This window comes from Trachurus japonicus, chromosome 4 (genome assembly GCF_045865225.1).
Source record: "Trachurus japonicus isolate A0001 chromosome 4, Traja_1.0".
NCBI lineage: Eukaryota > Metazoa > Chordata > Actinopteri > Carangiformes > Carangidae > Trachurus > Trachurus japonicus.
Window position 1 is genome coordinate 3,491,620 of NC_140910.1, and position 21,651 is coordinate 3,513,270.

A 21,651-nucleotide genomic window follows, 5' to 3' on the forward strand; every position below is an offset into this window, starting at 1 on the left:
GGTGCTCAATCACACGTTTACCACCACCGTCCAAAACACCAGAGGAGCCAGCCACCCACGTTCAACTTTACTAACAGGGTAAAAAAAAAGAAAAGAAAGAAAGAAAGAAAAGAAAAGAAAAGAAAAGAAGAAGTCCATTTTCTGTTGACAATAAAGGCACTGAAATTAAATCCATGTCAAAATAATGTGTCAAAATTTGCTCATTTTACATAGCCTAATACCAAATCGGGTTTTAGCCTAAAGTCAATCAATTTAGTTATAATGGTAGATGATCAGATTTAAGCTATACTAATACACAAATCTTAAACGAGATGAGATGGAAAAACAGTGATAGATTCTGCAGGGTCTGCAGCAGACTGCACGACCACCCACCCAGCAAGCAGCAGGACTAAAACACTCAAATGTCGACATGGTGCAAAAAGTCATAGGCTACATCTAACAGCCTCAGCCATTGTAAGATTTACACAATAGCCTATCTAAATAGAGGTATCTCCATACTCCTTAGCTACAATATTAATGTCAGAGCTAATAATTCAGACCATGAGCAAACACAGAGGCGAGTTGCTTGAGAAAAGTCCCAATAGGAAATTCAGCAATATAAAAACTAGTAGTAAATGAGTAGTAGCCTATTAAAATAAATGAAGGAGTGATAGGCTATTGTACGGGCTCATTACATGCTATTTAATAAATGAGGCTGCGGTAAATGAAAGAATGAATGAACTGTTACACGCACAGTTATAGCCCAGGGCCCCACAACTGAGTGAAAATATATCAAGACATTTTCATTCCTCGTATGACATTCACACACTATAGGTTTCCGGAGACCTGGCAACCCGAGTGTTAAGGAGTCACGCGTGGACGAATCTTGTTCCGGGGTTTACTCATGATGCACGAGCGGCGGTTCATTTGAAGGCTCTTCAAAGCATCCTACAAACTCTATCTATCTATCTATCTATCTATCTATCTATCTATCTATCTATCTATCTATCTATCTATCTATCTATCTATCTATCTATCTATCTATCTATCTATCTATCTAAATAGGCTACGTGAACAGTTTACAGTCTTCTTGGCCACAAATTGATTCAGTTAATAAACCACGTTATTTTTATTCATTGAAAAAAGCCAGTTGTTCAGAAGGAGGTTCTAGTAGTGCCTCTTCTATATTAGAAATAAAAACAAGGCAAAACAAAAGCAATAGATCTACATAATTCGTCTCGTACCACATTGATTGGCATTATCGATTTTTAATTTAATGCTTTAATTCTTCAATCTGTCAGCCTTAAAATGACAACTGCTGAGCATGCTTTCTTTGATCCTAATGAGATACAAGGGATCCTAGAGGAAGAACTTCAACCACATGATCATAGTATGATGCTGTGAGACACAAGGGAAAAGTCAATAGTTCCAGGCAGTTTTCTCAAGTAGATTCTAAAAATCACCATTAGGTGGCATTACTGACCAATGTAAATTACCTTCTCACACTTCAACCAAGTCAAACGTGGAAAAGTAGATCATTTACAGATATACTGGTGTGCAATGAAATGAGTAAAGCTTGTACAGTACTTTGCACCAACTGTTGTTACAATATCTTAATGAAGATTTTACAAGTCTGCTTATGAAATACAACACCTTACTTCAGTTTAAAGAAGATTGCCAAGTGCCAAACATATCTGCATTTGAAATGCATTTTATTAAATTGCTTGTTTGATTAATTTTTTCTCTTCAAATTTATTAATGAAAAATATTTGGTTTTCCTTTTTCAAATCTAATTGTAGCCTCGTTGCTCATTGAAGTTTGCTTCAAAAATTAAACATGTCCTAAAACCATGAATGTAATCCATCAACATTTTCTTTTTTTTGTTGTTGTTTCCAGGCTGAGAAAAGGTCAGGTCATTGGCTGCGACTTCATAACAGGGACAGCAGGCCAACAACCCTCGCAGCTGCATGTTTTTGTGTGTCCGATGAACCAACAACCAGTCACATTTTGATTTATAGTGAGCGGGATTAAAATTATTGGACTTTCCACTTTAACTATATAAAATTAAATCTAAATTTTAATTCTAATATTATTAGTGAGTCAGTGGTCTTGACTATTGACCTCCAATACCTGCACATTCTATGATACGATCTATGTTATTGATCATAAACAGCAAATCTCATTAAATCAGCAATGCATTATAATACATCACTGTGCAGGCAGGTAGACTTTAATCTTGTCCAGCAGGGCAGTGGGGTCTTGGAGGAAAGCTGGAAGGTTGCTCCTGTGAGTGTATGCAGCCAGGCCCACAGCAGCAGCTGAGAGAAGCAGAGGCCACTTCAATGATCTCTTGGGTTTGGGCTCATCACAGGGCCTGGTCTGCATGGGCTGAGCTACTCTCTCCCACTGAGTGAGGATGGCCTGACGGGCCCCGGCCCATTTTCCTGGGCCCCTGAGGCGATACTGGTACGGTGTACAGGGACCGAGCGCCAGATTTAGTCCCAGCCTGGGATCGGTCAGCAGCAGCCTTGAGGTGTTGGGCTGAACACCCACCAGCTCTGCTATCTCATCCATATAGTTGGCATAGTTGACTTGGATGGTGTGTCTCTGACTGCTGACGTACCTGAAAAGGAGACCAGGTTTTAATGCATAGTGGGGAACAAGATTTGATGCCTTTCATAAAAAAAACAGTAGTCAAGTGGAAACCTTTTAGCCATGGTCTCCCGCTTGTGGTGGATATCTTCCATCATGTCAGCTACTGGGGGGAGACTGATGCAACCTGTTTGAAATGAAGGCTCATTCAATATAACTTTGTGAGGAAAGGACGTTTGACATTGGACTGTATTACAGTAATGTACCTTTAAAGACCCTTGTGGCCCATCTGGCCTGCATCTCAGAGATGGGCATTATAGCTCCCAGTGGCTGCACTAGACCAATGATAGCCAGAGTAGGACGGTCCAACTCAGGAGGAAACACATACTTGTAGAGAGACGCTTTATTCTCAGACACGGAGACAACATGTGAGGCTAGGAAAGGAAAGAAGAACCTGTAACCTGTGGCAAACACCTGTGAGACAGGAGGCTCATGTCAGTCACACACCACTCAGCAGCTGTGCTGCTCTGACAGAGGAAGAGGAGCAGAGACTCAACCTACCACCAGGTCAACATCTTCCACTACAGTCCCATCATCAAACTCCACACTGGATCCTTGAAACCTGCGTATGTTTGGCTTCACCTGAATTGTTCCAGATAGGATGCGGTTGGGAAGGTCATCGTTCACTGTAGGATGTTGGCTGAACAACCTGGGAGTTCAATTCAGATTAAGCAGAATGCATGTGTTTCAGAATTTCAGTACAAAAGCTGCAGTACATCTGTTTCTGTATTTACCTGTGTTTTGGCTTCAAGTTGTACAGACTGTGATTGAATCTCTGGTTGACTCTCCGCTCCGCCATTCTGCACAGTAATCCAAAGGGAAGGACTTTACGCAGAAAAATCAACGGCCTGCTAATGAGCATATCAAAGGGAAGACCATTGCCTGAAACCCTGTTTAGGATCCAGGCTCCTCTCCGAGTGCTTAGATATACCTGAGATGTAAGACACAACATATAAATCATTACGGCAGCTCTTGATTACTGTACGATCAAGTGAGAAAGTCTTTTATTGTTGGATCTACTGTATAAGTGCTCCACCTGTTTGGTGACTCTGCTCAGCTCCACTGCGATGTCTCCTCCAGAGTTTCCTATTCCAATCACTACAGCCTTTTTATCCCTCCACTCCTCTGGGGTCTTGTAGTCACGGCTGTGGTAATAGTTCCCTGTGAAAGTGTTGATGCCTGGAAGGATAGAATTGCCACTATCAACCAAAATGCATTGACTTTTGTGCATTACATTAATTTATTTTGTCCATCCTAAGTGAATAAATGCCTCATCTATTCTGTACTTATGCAGTAAGAGCAGTTCATGATTGGTGTTGGGTGATTCAAATTTCAAAATAGAAATAATCTTTTTTATTTAAAGATTGATAGAACTTGGACAGAGGTGCAAACAGAGCACTGAGCATTACAACAGATTGAGAGTGGCCTGATTGTTATTACTATTATCTTTTAAACACACTTTAACAAGAATAATGTCAAAGATGTGAAACACCATACATAATTGTGTTGAGAAAGGTCTTCTTTGATTAAAGGAGCAGATAGGCTCAGGACTTGTTGAGGAAAACTGATTGCAAAAAAAGTGTTACAGAAGTGATGATGATGACTTGTTCAGTATTTACTTTACACCAAAGCCACAGGCTTATTTGTATTGGATATGCTCCTTAATATTCTGTGACATTATCAGGAATTTATTCACATGCCTTGTAGTATTACCTGGGAAGTCTTGCAGAGGCAGGTTGGGCTGACAGTGATGTCCAATACAGATCATCACAGCATCGAAAATGTGTTTCTCCTTTTTACCGTCCTTGTTCTCTGTCTCAACATCCCACTGGCCCGAGTGAGAGAAATCCGACCTCTGCTTCACCTGCAAGACCTTGGTCTGGACGACAGAGAGAAAGACAACACACTGACATCTGACCCCCTGCTATGTCAAACTAAACACAACTATGGATGTGAAACTACAATGAGAATGGTGCATCCTTTCAGGTACTAGGCAACAAGTCAGCGTGGCTCCTCACCTTGAAGCGTATGTGCCTGGTGAGCTGGAAGTGATCGGCATACATCCGGAAGTAGTCCATGATGAGGGAGTTGTGCATGAAATTTGGGAAGTGTGCAGGAATGGGAAAGTCACTGAAACACATCATCTCCTTGGAGGTGTTGATGATGACAGAGTGGTAGATGCTGGCCCTGTCCGCCTCAGGATTCTCCTGCAGCACCACACATCAACAGAGAAAACACTCATCATCACCTCCACTATGTGAGTGTGTGAGAGAGTCCCACCTGGACGTCCTGTGACCCACCTTAAACCTCCACAGACCACCGATGTCATCACTGCTCTCAAAGCAGACAGGCTCCAGCCCCTCGTCCAGACAGCACTTGATGCAGGCCAGACCTGAGCTCCCCCCTCCAACCACGGCCACACGACGAGTCATACTGCAGCTCTGAGAGGGAAGAAGCAGCTCAGTGTGACGGATGTCTCCTCTGACAACAACATTCATTTAGCATCTGATCTATAATTTGCTAAAATTAATCACATGTTACCATATAAGTAGGATGGTACCATTTAGAAGCTGTTATGACCACAGAAAACACTTGGTAGTGTCTTGGGTCCAGGTTATGAGCCTCTTCCTTCTCAGAAAATCCATTATGAACAACATGCTTTTTACAAAACCCACCTTTAAGCAGCGGGGCGGATACTTCCCTAACCAACTTACCTAAGCGATCCTAGTCCACTGATCAGCATAAGTTGACACACAACAGGAGGACACTTTCAACTGAAACTAATAAATGAATGAGATAGTCAGTGTGGCTGAACATACACAGAAAAGTAATATGTGACTATGAATGAAACCTAATGGCATAACTCTGTTTGCTTAGTGTAATGTTCACAGTCAGCTATTTTACACAGCTTTGAAATAGTGACTAAACGTGTTAAACTACATGACAGTATTTAAGTTTCAAAACCACATTGCCAAACAAAATCATCATGCAAATCAGTTAAAGACTCACAAGGGGAAAAAACACCCAGAAACACCCAGAGTGATATATGCAACCATCTTCGACCGAGAACAAGTTTTCAAAAGTGACCGGGTCCTTTCTCACCTGAGCTTCAAGGTAACCTGTTGGTAACTGATGCAAGTCTTTATTCATAGCTCCCCCTGTTTAATGTGTACAGTTACTCACCATAAGCCAGCCTGTATTTTTGTAGGATCCAAGTTTGTCCTCACAGTCAAAGTAAAGTATTGCAACATGTGTTAATACAACACATTATATCCTGTACATTTTTCAAATCAAAAGTCCTGCAGCGTTTAAATGGACGGAAATACTATTCTTTCACAAGACCTTTATCCCTTGGCTGCACACACAGAGAGGACCGCCCCTTTAAGTCAGACTGAATGCCCCTGAAAATGTCAAATGGTGTAACCACAAAAGAATGACAAATATTTAATATTTGATCCACACACTGGATTTAAGTGTACTTATAAAAAATAAACTTTCTTCTGAAAACATTCAACTGAAATAGAGTCTTTTGCTGTGTTTCTTTATGTACTGTATAGATTTTAATGTATTTTAGCAACACTGAGCAGGACCTATCCTAAAAACAAAATTGCAACAAATTATGTCAAATTTGTCAGTAAACATTGTGTGTGAATTAAATTTATTTCACATTTCAGTTCAGATTTATTTCTCTGTATATAGTCAGATTTTTTATGAGAAAATACCAGTTACACCACTTGACATTGGGTTGAGTCAATTGGTGTAACCAGTATTTTTCATAAAAATAAGTTGCACTGCCTGACCATATTCAAATACCATTGTTTGTTGAAGAAATGGACAGTGAACTATTTTTTTAATGTTACTTTCGTTTGGAAAAAGAACACCTGACATTAATGAACTAATTTCTTCTACTGTAACTGACAAATGACAAACAAGCACATTTCCCATTTCCTCTTATTTTCTCTTTATACTCTATGCATTGCTATCTAATAAAATTACCATCATACACTACTGATATTTGACAAAATTGGCCTCTGGGGGCTTTTTAATAGGAGTCAAATGGTATAACCGGTTACACCATCTGACTTCTCATTTTAAAATCAAATTTGTCAAGCATTACCATACACACATGGAGGCACATGGCCTTGGTCTCAATATATTTCAAATATACTTTTGAAAGTACATACATTCATTTTTATGATTCATATGTATTATTGATGTTTTTCTAGGGTCACACCCTTTGACATGTGAACTTACTAAACCTGACCAAACCCTAAAACATCAATTTATGTGCCATTTTTTAAAGAGCTATTAACCTTGTCATGCATCATCAGGGATCCTTCTCTGTTATACCGGCCTTTCTTTACAATATTGATGGAATGCCCTCTTACACCACTGGACAACATGATTCCCCAATTTAAATTTCATATTTTAAACAATAGTCCTTAACCTTTATGAAATATTAAAAAGTACAAATAAGATCATGCCAAACTAGTTGATATGGAGTTTTATTTAGAATTTCAGTGTTTTTAAGCAAGTTGAAGTTTTTAGTGCAAATTTTTTGCCATAATTCTCCAATATAATCCCTTAGAATGGATTAAAAGCAGAAATCTTACATTGGGTCCCCAAAAGAGAATGAGTGCAAGTTAATCATTTATTTTTTAATTTTAACTCTTTTAAAATTGAAAACCTTATGGCGTAACTCTGTTTGCTCAGTGTAATGTTCACAGTCTGCTATTTCACCACAGGTTTGAAACGATGACTAAATGTGTCATTATCCAGGTCATTTGCAGGCTGCTGCTCGGCTTCAACACCACAATGTCGCTAAACAAAATCATCACACAGACAGACACATCAGGTAAAGACTCCACAGGGGGAAAAAAACATCCAGACAGATAGTGTATAAGCAAGTTTTCCAAAGTGACCGGGTCTGTTATTTACCTGAACTTTAAGTTAACTTGTTGCAGGTCTTTATTCATAGCTCCTCCTGTTTAATGTGTTACTACTCACCATAGGCCAGCCTGTATTCTAACATAATTCAAGTTTGTCCTCTTACAGTCAGAGTATAGTATTGCAACATGTGTTAATACAACACAATGCACCCTGTACATTTTTCAAATTAAAAGTCCTGTAGCTCTCTCTGCACAGCATGTCAACATGTTAGAGATTTTCAAATGGGCCATGGGTCAGAAAATATTCTCTGACATGTGTTTAAGTACACATTTTACTATCGGCATTTCATATGAGAAAATAATCTTCATATATCTAGAGGATGTAGGCCTATATGATAATAACAATATATCCCCTTTAAGATCAAGTGGCATGTGTCATCTATTAATGGTCTGTATTGGGAAGATGTAAGGGTTCAAAGTTCTGTTAACTAATGTTGAGTTAAATTAATGTGTATAATCAAATATTCTAACAAATCTAAGATAAACAGCTGGTCTGCCCAATGCACCAAATCCAACACAGAACATAGCTACAGTAAATTTGGTGTCACTTCACACTTCAAAGAGCTAATAAATAAATCATGGGCAAGTCAAATAAAACAATTTCAACTGAATTTTCCAATCGTTCCATTCTTTCTTGTAAAGGTCTTACCTGGTGAGATGAAAAAAGCAGAGTCAAAGGCCAAAGTAAAAACAGACACTGTGCAAATGAGCCTTAAACCAGACCTTTAGTATTTAGTCAGCTGCATGCATGGATTAACACAAGGACAGCCTCCTGACCTGCCAACAGGTCACTTCAGCTGAACAACTAGAGCTCTGTCTTTTCGCTTTTTATCAACTCTAAAACTTTTAGTTTAAAAAACTCCTTACTTTATCAAATCAATATAGACTGGAATCATGAGAAAAATATATGACCAGATGTGGGCTGAAGAAATAAACAATGAAGCAGGAAGGATTTTTCTTATTTTATTTTTTTAAAGTGTTGTTTATAAGCAGTGTATCATAAATGTATGTAGTGAAGTAGTCATAGGTGTATTAGAATCAACAATGGAAGTTGCTTTAACAATGATATCAATAGAAAGAATTGGTAATGAAACAGTACAACATGTGCAGTTCTACATGGTTCATGAGAAAAGAAAAAGAATGAAACAAAGGTATCTGTTGTCATATCACATCAGCATCACCTTGGCTCATCTTATCCTCATATTCCAGTAACAGCCCCCTGCAATGCAGCAAGGATGTGGTACAGTCAATTGATGGATGATTCTCGTGCGATGCAAGAAGAAACCAAGACTATAAACACACGTGCATAGTTCAACTACGAATAAAACAATAAAAACTGAAGATTTACATATGTTAACACTTATTTAGCTGTGCCAAAAAGCTGTGTCAAGAGTTTAGTGTTCTCAAAATGGGATACTAGAAATAACACCGAGTGATATACTGAACAGGCTGGGGTTGTAGTGGAAAATTGCATGTACATGTTACAAGTCTTAAATCATAGCTGGAATGGATTCAGTGGGAATCACATCACTGTGCAGGCAGGTAGACTTTAATCTTGTCCAGCAGGGCAGTGGGGTCTTGGAGGAAAGCTGGAAGGTTGCTCCTGTGTATGTATGCAGCCAGGCCCACAGCAGCAGCTGAGAGAAGCAGAGGCCACTTCAATGATCTCTTGGGTTTGGGCTCATCACAGGGCCTGGTCTGCATGGGCTGAGCTACTCTCTCCCACTGAGTGAGGATGGCCTGACGGGCCCCGGCCCATTTTCCTGGGCCCCTGAGGCGATACTGGTACGGTGTACAGGGACCGAGCGCCAGATTTAGTCCCAGCCTGGGATCAGTCAGCAGCAGCCTTGAGGTGTTGGGCTGAACACCCACCAGCTCTGCTATCTCATCCATGTAGCTGACATAGTCGACTTGAATGGTGTGTCTCTGACTGCAGACATACCTGAAAAGGAGACTGATGTTAATGCTAATGGGGAACAAGATTTAATGCTAATCAACTAAATATTTAAGTCATTACACAGTTCAGGGAATCCACTGCAGTACCTTTTAGCCATGGTCTCTTGCTTGCACTGGACATCTTTAAGCATGGCAGCTACAGAGGGAAGCTTAATGCAGCCTGTTTGAAAGGAGACATTTTGAAACAATAATTTACCCTCTTTAACACAAAATCAATGGGACAGCAGGAGAGGAAATTTGGTATCTTTAAAAAACCTGTAGTACCTTTAAAGACCCGTGTGGCCCATCTGGCCTGCATCTCAGAGATGGGCATTATAGCTCCCAGTGGCTGCACTAGACCAATGATAGCCAGAGTAGGACGGTCCAACTCAGGAGGAAACACATACTTGTAGAGAGACGCTTTATTCTCAGACACGGAGACAACATGTGAGGCCAGGAAAGGAAAGAAGAACCTGTAACCTGTGGCAAACACCTGTGAGACAAGAGGCTCATGTCAGTCACACACCACTCAGCAGCTGTGCTGCTCTCTGTGACAGAGGAAGAGCAGAGACTCAACCTACCACCAGGTCAACATCTTCCACTACAGTCCCATCATCAAACTCCACACTGGATCCTTGAAACCTGCGTATGTTTGGCTTCACCTGAATCGTTCCAGATAGGATGCGGTTGGGAAGGTCATCGTTCACTGTAGGATGTTGGCTGAACAACCTGAGATTTTAATTCAGACTTGTTAGTCATGTTTGAACAATTTGATGAACACTGCAAACATTTAATTAAGATAATATGAGAATTAATAAAAGTCTAAAGCACCTCTTATACCATGAAATACAGAATTAGGCTAATATATTCTTTGGATTTTCTGTGCAAAAAGTAGGTCTTCTAAAGTGTGTCCTCATGGCTCATTGCCAGATAAATATCATCAGTGACATATTACTACCCCTCCTTGAACTGCCACATTATGGTGGTGGAAGAGTTTGAGCTCCTAGGAGGTATGTTGCTGGGGGCTTATGCCCCTGGTAGGGTCTCACAAGGATCCTAACCCTAACCCTCCATCGTTCAGCTGGGGGACTTCAACGCCCCTGTGGGCAGTGACGGTGTTACGTGGAGGGATGTGATTGGGAGAAACGGCCTCCCCAATCTGAGCCGAGTGGTGTTTTGTTGCTGGACTTCTGTGCTGGTCACAGTTTGTCCATAACAAACACCAAGTTCAAGCATAAGGGTGTCCATCAATGCCTGTGGCACGAGGACACCCTTGGCCAGAGTTTAATGATCGACTTTGTGGTTGTGTCATCTGACCTTCAGCCGTATGTCTTGGACACTTGGGTGAAGAGAGAGGGGCTGATCTGTTAACTGATCACCCCCTGGTGGTAAGTTGGATCCGCTGGCGGAGGAGGAAGCTGGACAGACTTGGCAGAGCAAAATGTATTGTGAAGGTCTGTTGGGAACGTTGGGAACACCGGAAGTAAAGGATACTGTCAAGCTGAAGGACTCCTGAGGCAGCTGGCAGGGACCGGCAGGCCAAGCGTGCTGCAGCTTGGGTGGTTGTGGAGGCAAAAACTGGGGTCTGGGAGAACTTTGGGGAGGCCATGGAGGAGGACTACCGGTCGGCCTCACAGAAATTCTGGTAAACCATCCAGGCAGCGCTTCAGAAGGGGGAGACAGTTCTCTGACAACACTGTTTACAGTGGAGGTGGGGAGCTGTTGACTTCAACTGGGGATATTGTCGTGCGGTGGAAAGAATACTTTGAGCATCTCCTCGATCCCAATGACACACCTTCTGTAAAGGAAGCAGAGGTTTATCCATCCATCACTGAAGCTGAAGCTAACCCTAGTTCAGAAGCTCCTCAGTGGCAAGGGTGGATGAGATCTGCCTCAAAAACCCCAAGTCTTTGGATATTGTGGGGCTGTCCAGGTTGACACACTTCTGCAACACTGCATGGCAGTTTGGGACAGTCTATTCCAGGGTACTGGAGAGGAGAATTTGACAGTTAGTCAAACCTTGGATTCAGGAGGAACAATGCGGTTTTTGCCCCAGTTGTGGAACACTGAACCAGCTCTTCACCCTCCACAGGGTGCTTGAGGGTTAATGGGAGTTTGCCCAACCAGTCCACAAGTGTTGTGTGGACTTGGAGGCAGCATTAGACCGTGTCCCTCGTGGAGGTGCTTTGGGAGTATGGGGTCAGAGGCCTTCTGCTAAAGGCTGTACGGTCTCTGTACGGGTTTTTTGGTATGTGAAAATCAATAAATATTTACTGTATCTAGCAAGTCACTCATCTCCTGGTGTCCTGCGTGAGGAGAATGTCAATGCCGATAGGCTGTCCCAACACAGCTTTGCACAAATATTTCGCTGAAGTTGAATTTTTTGAACTTGTGCAAATATGCAAATGATGCGAATTTGACCCGTGCCATTCAGCGTATTCGCAGCAATCTCGTCATTCGCTTTTCGTCTGGTGTGAATGCACCATTAGAGATAGGGTGAGGAGCTCTGTCACCCGGGAGGAGCTCGGGGTAGAGCCGCTGCTCATCCACATCCAAAGGAGCCAGCTGAGGTGGCCCGGGCATCCATAATGGATGCCTCCTGGATGCCTCCCTTGGGAGGTGTTCCAGGCATGCCCCACTGGCAGGAGGCCCAGGGGATGACCCAGGACACGCTGTAGTGACTTTGTCACTTGGCTGGCCTGACAACGCATTGGGATCCTCCTGGAAGAGCTGGAGGAAGTGTCCAGGGAGAGGGAAGTCTGGATGTCCCTGCTTAGACTTCTGCCCACATGACTGGGTCATGTGGGCCAGGTACCCAGAAGAAGACAGAGACGGAGTCATGTTCCTGGAATAGCCACTAATATGTCACAGCATATTACTACATTGCTTTTATAAAGCTTAGCAATCATTATTATAAATATACTATTGCTACAACACACACTTTCCAGGTTGTTTTCGTGCACCTGGGTTTTTATGGAGAGCATAAACTCATCCTCACTCAAAGGAATAAGGCAATAAACATATTTCTGTGTTAATTTCTGCTGTAAAGTTGGACATCATAACATAAGAGTCTAGAGGGCTGACTGTTTTTAAGCCTAGCGATCATTAGAGGGACTGCAGTTTTCTAGCTTTTCTGGGCATGTCTCATTGTATGGATGTTGCTGCTTGTCTCGATGTATTGGGCTGTCATAGATGAGAGCAGATGCAAGTACAGTACCTGTGCTTTGGCTTGAGATTGTACAGACTGTGGTTGAATCTTTGGTTGAGCTGGCTCTCTCCCAGGCGGCAAAAAAAATTGAAGGGCAGAATTCTCTGTATAGCGTTCATCACCCTGTTAAATTGCAGATCGAGGGGCAAACCGTTGTCCCCAACTCTGTTGAGAATCCAGGCTCCCCGACGAGTGCTCAGGTACAGCTGTGAACAGAGGACAAATGTTTGATGCTGACATATGAATATGGATATGTAGCATTTATAAAGTTAACTGAAGGTAATTTATATGATCTGTAAAATTTTGTATCTAAGGTATTTCACACAACACCTTTTCTCTCTTTAGCAGTGATATATAGCCTACTGACGTTATCGCCACCCATCAGCTGTGCCTGAAACGTAACTACAAATACTATGTATCTGTATGTATATTATGATCATGTCCACCCAGCCTTCTGGGAAACAAGTTCAATCAGATACGTGTTCAACAAGATGCTATTTTATCTAATAGATATTTGGAGTAGAGAACAAAGGAGAAAAATAAAGTTTCTGTGTCGTGCAAACTGTCTTTTTTAATCATGCACAGCAACATCCTTTACCTTATTTTAGTTATGCACATGCATTACAGATTAGTAAACGCTTGACACATGTGTCATCTGTATGTTACTATCTCAGTCCAACCTGTTTGGTGACTCTGCTCAGCTCCACTGCAATGTCTCCTCCAGAGTTTCCTATTCCAATCACGACAGCCTTTTTATTCCTCCACTCCTCGGGGGTCTTGTAGTCTCGACTGTGATGATACTTCCCTGTGAAAGTGTTGATGCCTGGAAAAAAAAACACTCTTGTAACTTCCACACATGGTGTCTCTTTCCTTCTGCTCAGCAGAGAGCAACACAGAAACTGACTAAATGAAGAGGATCTGTTCTGTTGCTTAGTGCTTTTTAGTTTGATTTTGATGTTCTTCATACTGTGGTCAAAGTAAGCAGAGATTTTGGTCAGTGGAATCAATTTTCTTTTATTTTAAAAATAGCTCCTACCCTATCAGTCACATTTGAACATCTCAGCTTAAGCAGTTCTTTCACATCTTAAGATATCAAATAAGAAACACTATAATATAATATAATATAATAATATAATTGCTCAAGGTCTACATATAAAGAACACATTGATAAGTTACAGAGTACTGAATATTTTAGAGGGACAGCTTTGTCCGATCAGGTAAGTTATTGAACTAATATATGAGAAATATCATTATCTAATTATCATTTAATTGTATACAAGCAGGATTAAAATGATTAGGTGTAAACTACATGTTCCAACTATTTCATGTTTGAGTACTTTGCAGATTTCTCTAACAATATTATTGTTCATACTGTATTATCCACTGATAATGGTTGAGGAGGGGCCTTTAACAGCCTTTGCAACAAGACTTTAACCTGTGTTTGCAGTAGATAGCTGTGATCTAAAAATGTAATTTAGGCCAAGGGTGAGCCATTACAACAACAACACTGGTCTCTTTGTGTTGACACACTATTACATAACCACATGATACAGATTTGCTTTAACAGGCTTGTTCTTGGTCTGAATTACCTGGGAAGTCTTGCAGAGGCAGGTTGGGCTGACAGTGATGTCCAATACAGATCATCACAGCATCGAAAATGTGTTTCTCCTTTTTACCGTCCTTGTTCTCTGTCTCAACATCCCATTGGCCCGAGTGAGAGAAATCTGACCTCTGCTTCACCTGCAAGACCTTGGTCTGGACGACAGAGAGAAAGACAACACACTGACATCTGACCCCCTGCTATGTCAAACTAAACACAACTGTAGATGTGAAACTACAGTGAGAATGGTGCATCCTTTCAGGTACTAGGCAACAAGTCAGCGGCTCCTCACCTTGAAGCGTATGTGTCTGGTGAGCTGGAAGTGATCGGCATACATCCGGAAGTAGTCCATGATGAGGGAGTTGTGCATGTAGTTTGGGAAGTGTGCAGGAATGGGAAAGTCACTGAAACACATCATCTCCTTGGAGGTGTTGATGATGACAGAGTGGTAGATGCTGGCCCTGTCCGCCTCAGGATTCTCCTGCAGCACCACACATCAACAGAGAAAACACTCATCATCACCTCCACTATGTGAGTGTGTGAGAGAGTCCCACCTGGACGTCCTGTGACCCACCTTAAACCTCCACAGACCACCGATGTCATCACTGCTCTCAAAGCAGACAGGCTCCAGCCCCTCGTCCAGACAGCACTTGATAGCGGCCAGACCTGAGCTCCCCCCTCCAACCACGGCCACACGACGAGTCATACTGCAGCTCTGAGAGGGAAGAAGCAGCTCAGTGTGACAGATGTCTCCTCTAACAACAACATTCATTTAGCAGCTGATCTATAATTTGCTAAAATTAATCACATGTTACCATATAAGTAGGATGGTACCATTTAAATGCTGTTATGACCACAGAAAACACTTGTGTCTGGGTCCAGGTTTATGAGCTCAGACTGAAGCACCTACTAAGTGTGACTGATTTCTGGGTCAGTGACCAATAGAAAAATGTTTAAATAAAAATAAATAGTTTCCAAAGTATACATCATTGTTTAAATGCACATTTTGTATTCATGTTGGTTTTATGTCATTTGAAATGACATTTGAATCATTTTTAGTAAGTCAGACTTAATGCACCTGAAAATAATGATGTAGGCTAACCACAAAAGAATGAGATATATTAAATATTTAATCCACCTACACTGGCTTTAAGTGTACTTAGCCTATTGAAATATATTTTTTGCTTTCAATGCATTTTGGCAACACTGAGAAGGACATATCTTAAAAACACCACTTTTCTTCTAAATACTGTGACAAATTGTGTCAAATTTGTCAAGAAACACAGTATTGCATTGCAAAAGTCAATTAGCCTACTTTTATTCCACATTTTAGTCCAGATTTATTTTCCTGTATATTGTCACATTTTTATGAAAAAATACCTACTACTAACACCACTTGACATTGGGTTGGATCACGTCACTGACTCTTCTACTGTGACAACAACATCCATCAAAAAAAGAAAAAAAAAAGAAAAACATCCATGAAGCTGCACCGCACAGGAAGTAAAGGAGCCAGCTCTGTTACGACTAGTGACCCCGGATACTACTGCTGCTGCTCGCTGTGGGTTTGTTTACACTGGTCTTTACATTTAATTCCATATAGCTACACTAAATAACGACCGTTCTCAAGATGCAGCATTAGATAACTTGACTTCAGTCCTACTGGCACTTCAACTCAGATTTGCAGGATCCAGCCACGCAGCGCCCACCCCCAGTGGACCACCCTTCACAACTCACAACTCAGCTGTTAAGTTGTCAACAGTCACAGTAAAGCACACATCGGTTCAGGTCGACTTTTTTTTTCTCCCCACGATACACTCAAATGTTTCCAACAGTTGAGGTTAATGTGTCTGTCCGCGGAGTTTAGTTTAGTTTACTCCGTTCTCCTACCTTCCGTGATTCGACGAGTCGCCTTGTGTCCGCTGCTGCAGCTCTCAGTGGGCGGAGTGAGAGTGGCGAGTGAGGACCGTGGATCTGTCAAGATCCAGCAGCAGTGACCCTTGGATTTCAGATACTGACGTGGTGGAAAAACAAACAGGCAGTTAACGCTACATTTAACATCAACCCGAGTCTGTTTGTGTCTTTAAAAGCAGAGAGCGATGGAGGCCAAAGTCTGCACTGTCCATCATATTAATAGTAGGCTACTGTAGATCATCGCATTCAGAGGGCAGTTCATCAAACCTATTATAGCTTACATACAGCAACTTGTTATTTAGGACAGATTTGTTAGATCCTCGTAATTATTGCAAAATTGAATTTTACATACAGTATAGCCTATGCACTTTTAATGTACATGAATGATGGCACTTGCACATGGAAGAAAAATGTGCACCTCATTGGATTTGCACATTTTGCACGTTTCATATGCAGTATTGATTATTTCTAGTAGGCAGGTGCTGTGGTGTCAGCTCTACCTGAAAGAGGGGGGAGAGACAGGATATGTGCATCCCTTTGTAAGATCACTGGGCTAGAATAACTGATATTACATAAAAGTGTGCTGGTGCTGTTACTGGAGTTAATATTGTTAGGTTAGATATGAAACATTCACCATCTTCCTTTGTCATCTGCTCCAGGGTGTTTGGTTAGTGTTGTCGATATTACATACAGATAATATTCAATAATAGCCTACTAGCTACTGTATGAACTATCACCTGTGGAAGTGTTGGTTCTTTTATCTTTTCTTTTTTTCTTTTTACTATCCCATCTAGTTGTTCATGGTCATTTCAACTATATAACTGCACACACTGTGTCAAAGGCCTGCAGTTTTAAATGTTATTTATTAACTTCTGATAGTAAGACAAAGGTTTTAAGGGGCCCTTACAATAAAATAAAATAAAACTGAGATTTCTAAATAAAAAAGATAGAGGTAGGCCAGGTGCAATTACTTTCCCAGAACCTGTCAAGACAAATGTATTTGTTGATGGATTCTTGATTTCTAAACACTAATGAATTATTAATACAAGTAGGAAGCTTTGCAACAGTTCAGCAGTAGTAGTAGCAGACCAACAGGTGTTTGACTTTGTGAGGGAGCAGATGTATGATTGTCTCCATCTGCTGGTTTTAAGAGGAAAATATTTATACAATTATGTCAACCCATGTAGTATAAAATGTAGTGCACTATTTAGCACCCCTGGTGAAAAAAAAGTGTACTTTATTGTATTTCAAGTATATTCGTATTTTGAATAGTATATTGAAAATGTAATTATACAAATTGTACTTTATATAAATATATAAAAATTACACTAACATCACACTTTCACGCTAACACTTTTAACACACTTGAAAATAATTATACTATATTACACTTTATAGAAATATATTAAACTAAAATATACTTAAAGTGAAATTTATGTGTAATTTCTAAAGTGTACTTATTTGAAATTTGTTTTCACACATACTTTTGATATATTTTAAAATGTATGCTAAAATTGTCATTGTAAAATACAATGATAACATATTTTGAAAGTATACATTTTAATATCAACACTGTAATATTAAGTTTGAGTGTATTTTAAGTTACATTTGAGTTTAATTATAAAGTGAAGTTATTTATGCTTGTAGCCTACTTCAGGACATTTTGGAAAGTGGTATTAGCCTATGCACCTAAACCCGTTTATTAAATTTTGTGCTGTGTGTTTGGCAAAAAAAAAAAAAAGATAGGCTACAACCTTACACGCATGAAATCACATGAAACAATACACTTAATTAACACTTAACAATCATCCACAAGAGCGTTGTAGAGTTGTTGGATTGTGTGTTTGATAGTCTCCGTAGCGGTAGCTGAGCAGCTCATGTCTCTGCCCCGCCGATCTAAAAACAGCTTGTAGGTTACCGTCAATTACAGTAAAAGTAACGAACCCTATCCCTAAGACTAGGGATTAACGGGCAAATCTGCCAAAATGTTGAAATATCCCTTTAAGCACATTGTTTTAATGTTATAATGTCTGTTGTAACCAAGGTTAAAAGTCTGTATTAAAAATTAGTTGATTGCATATTAAAACAGCTGAATTCATATTTAAAAAGTTAATTAATAAATACTAAGTTATGTTAATAATTAAAAACAGACACTTACCTATAAAAAGAAATTGAACGGTGATAAAATATTTTTTTATACGTTTATTTTGAAAGAGATTGGCTGGAGATGAGCTGTCAGCCAATCGGGAAGAAGCTCCCGCCCCTTGACCTGCTCTGAACAAGGTTCACTTCCTCCGGAGCCGTTGTCAGGAGAGCGAGCAGCCCCGCATCGAGCACGACACTTAGCTTGTGAAGAGGAGACACTAGTAAAAGTTGATAAAAGTGATTAAAAACTACGGGATAACTCCGGTGACGCCCTGGACCTGTGAGAGTGAAGCTAGAGGGACCCGACATCTCCACCAAGAAGAAAACGCATCGGTGAGAAATCGTTTTTTCCATGCTAAATGCTAACCGCCAGTGCTAATCAGTGCTAATACCAGAGACCTTACCCACTCGTGTGAATCACTAGCGTTAAAGCTAGCACTAGCTTCATTTTGAAGGTGCAATATGAGACGTTTTGAGAATTTGTTGCACACTGAACTGTAAAATCTGATGATTTAGTACAGTATCTGCGTTTTTAGCACGCCGAGTCACTATTTTATGCTAAGACATGGCAGAAGGTGCACACTGTACGTCTTCTTACTGGTATTAATGTTATATTTGCATGCTTATTACTATGTGAAGATGTTATTTTTATATTATTGATGTGGAGAAGTTATTTTAATAACTTAATCTCTGATATTTTGAGAATGTTGCTATGATATTATTGGGTGTGGTGTCATATTACAATGTTTATTCAGTTAGAAATATTCTCTGTGAATTGAGTGGATTTAACATGATTTATATATTGTATTTCATGATTGAGAGTTGAGAGAATTAAGAGAATGTTCTGACATTACTCATCATAGGTCAGGTTTTCCTGTTGGATCCTTTGAACCTTGGACCTACCCGGATGTTGGAGCCTGGATCGAGACGTTTGATGGCGAACCACAGCCTGGAGGACAACTAGAGATATGGTGCCCGCAAAGAATCAAGAACCTGGATCCTTTCATCACTTCATTACACACACACACACATACACATATCCAACACATTCAACCATGCGGTAGGATAGATCCTCTTCACTTCCTCAGTGGACTGAACATTTCATACTGGGAGTGACTGAAAAAAGAGGTGACTTGAACTTTCAAACATAGCTGCAATTTTTTTTTTTTTTATGTTCCTACTTACCTGGGTAAGAATTGTGTTACACTGTGTATGTACATGTGTTTTGCTTATCCTTCTTTAAAGGACAATTCCAGGCAAATTCAACTTGAGGGTGTATGTTCTTATCATTTTAAGTCTAAAAGAAGGAATGTGAAGATTTTCAGTTTAACGTCTCCTGTTTTGCGGTAGCTGCGTCTGTCCCCGCATCGCTACGGCAGCAATGAATGGGAGTGGATGCAAGTTCCGCTGGTTAGGCTGTTTACAGCCCTCAAAGCCGCAATTTTTTTCCACAGACAGCGTCAGATGGCTACTCAAACATGCACCGAGAAGTTTCTTTACTTCAAGCAAGCCGACATGCTTGTAAAACTAGATCTAAATTCAAAGTCTCACGCGAGACCCTGTTGCCGTGCTCGGTGCATTCAGGGGTAGTCAGAAAACTACCGTTTGTGTCATAAACACAGGAATATCGACTCTTGACTTGCTTCAAGTAAAAAATACGTATCGGCGCATGTTTGAGTCGCCACCTGACGCTGTCTGTTGAAAAAAATGTACACTTGAAGCAAGTAAAGAGTCGATATTCCTGTGTTTATGACACAAAAGGTAGCTCCTACTGCACCTGAATGCACCGAGCACGGCAGCAGGGTCTCGCACAAGACTTTGAATTAGATCTAGTTTTACAAGCATGTCGGCTTGCTTGAAGTAAATAAACTTCTCGGTACATGTTTGAGTCGCCATCTGACGCTGTCTGTGGAAAAAAATCTGAAAAAAATGCGGCTTTGAGGGATGTAAACAGGCTAACCAGCGGAACTTGCATCCACTCCCATTCATTGCTGCCGTAGCGATGCGGGGACAGACCAAGCTACCGCAAAACAGAAGCGGTTAAACTGAAAATCTTCACATTCCTTCTTTTAGACCCAAAATGATAGGAACATACACCCCCAAGTTGAATTCACCTGGAATTGTCCTTAAAGGTTTATTTGTAATGTTTAGGTCTGCTGCCCGAAATAAACCTATTTCTATTTTCGATTTCCTATGTACGAAAGAAGCAATATTTGAAAATGTGTTATTAAAGTTTTCCTTTGAAAATGTTTAAAAGCCATATGTAAATGTTTATACATTTAGAGATAGTACAAGTTTCTGTATTATTTGCAATGTATTATTATAATTTGGATGTGGTTTAAATACATTAAAGTATGTTTTTTTACCTGGAAGTAGTCCCACAAGTCTTTCAGCCTTTAGTATACTTGTAACACATTTGCATGAAGGTAGAAAGTAGTATACCAAAAGTATAATTAAGTATATATTTTAATACACTAACATCTAATTTTAATGTACTTATAATACAAACAAAGTACACTTTAATTTAACTAATTAGGCATGTATTAGTACATGAAATGTCATGTACTTAAAGTGCACTAAATATACTTTAAGTTGTTCCACTTTAGTACACAAAAGTACACTAAATACACTTTAAGTTGAGCTTTTCTACAACTTAATTACAATTTAAATATACTTAACACAAAATTAGTTGTTCCAATTTAGCACTCTTCAAGTTAACTAATCTTAAACACACTTGAAATATAATGATGATTAGTGCGGCTTGAAGTACACAAAAGTATGCTAAATTTTAGTACACTTAGTACATTAATTTTTCACCAGGGACTTGATTGAATATATCTCATAGGTGTTATTAAAAACATTTGGGTAAATAATCAGATTTTTCCAGTCATCACAGTCATGGTCCATTGTTATTGTCATTCACTGAAAACATGTACAGTTTTTTTTTTTTTTTTTTCTAATTCATGAAACCAAAACATTCAATATTTGAGAAATAATGGTTTGGAGATCCTTTCCATGGGGCTATGTATTTGCAGTGATGCTGCAGCAACATTGTTCATTGTACCTTAAGCTTTGTTCCATTATTGTAAAACAAAAGTTGAGACATGATTTGTTAGTGAAATACATGTACAAAATGTTTCATGGGGATACAAACCTGCTGGGACACCCTGTTAAATGCTTTGAGGGTTTTGGTGGTAGAACTATTGAACAAGTGCAGGCAGGGAATTTGTATTTTGTCCGTTTACATGCTTGTTATAAAGTTGCAGTGC

At 40.1% G+C, this 21,651-nt stretch overlaps 2 protein-coding genes across 2 annotated transcripts; both read right to left on the minus strand.

Moving 5' to 3' along the window:
- Positions 1–1,754: 1,754 nt before the first annotated feature.
- LOC146988271 (flavin-containing monooxygenase 5-like) lies at positions 1,755–5,152 on the minus strand. Its single transcript, XM_085773431.1, has 9 exons — positions 4,932–5,152; positions 4,650–4,838; positions 4,345–4,510; positions 3,668–3,810; positions 3,366–3,562; positions 3,133–3,280; positions 2,838–3,045; positions 2,686–2,758; positions 1,755–2,602 (listed from the first exon to the last, which is right to left on the minus strand). Exons 1-9 carry the CDS (start codon positions 5,127–5,129, stop codon positions 2,188–2,190), a joined length of 1,737 nt encoding a protein of 578 aa, XP_085629557.1. The 5' UTR covers positions 5,130–5,152; the 3' UTR covers positions 1,755–2,187.
- Positions 5,153–8,809: 3,657 nt separating this feature from the next.
- On the minus strand, positions 8,810–16,334 carry LOC146988272 (flavin-containing monooxygenase 5-like). Its single transcript, XM_085773432.1, has 10 exons — positions 16,214–16,334; positions 14,898–15,038; positions 14,616–14,804; positions 14,313–14,478; positions 13,404–13,546; positions 12,733–12,929; positions 10,097–10,244; positions 9,801–10,008; positions 9,624–9,696; positions 8,810–9,522 (listed from the first exon to the last, which is right to left on the minus strand). Exons 2-10 carry the CDS (start codon positions 15,027–15,029, stop codon positions 9,108–9,110), a joined length of 1,671 nt encoding a protein of 556 aa, XP_085629558.1. The 5' UTR covers positions 15,030–15,038; positions 16,214–16,334; the 3' UTR covers positions 8,810–9,107.
- Between the last annotated feature and the right edge of the window lie 5,317 nt (positions 16,335–21,651).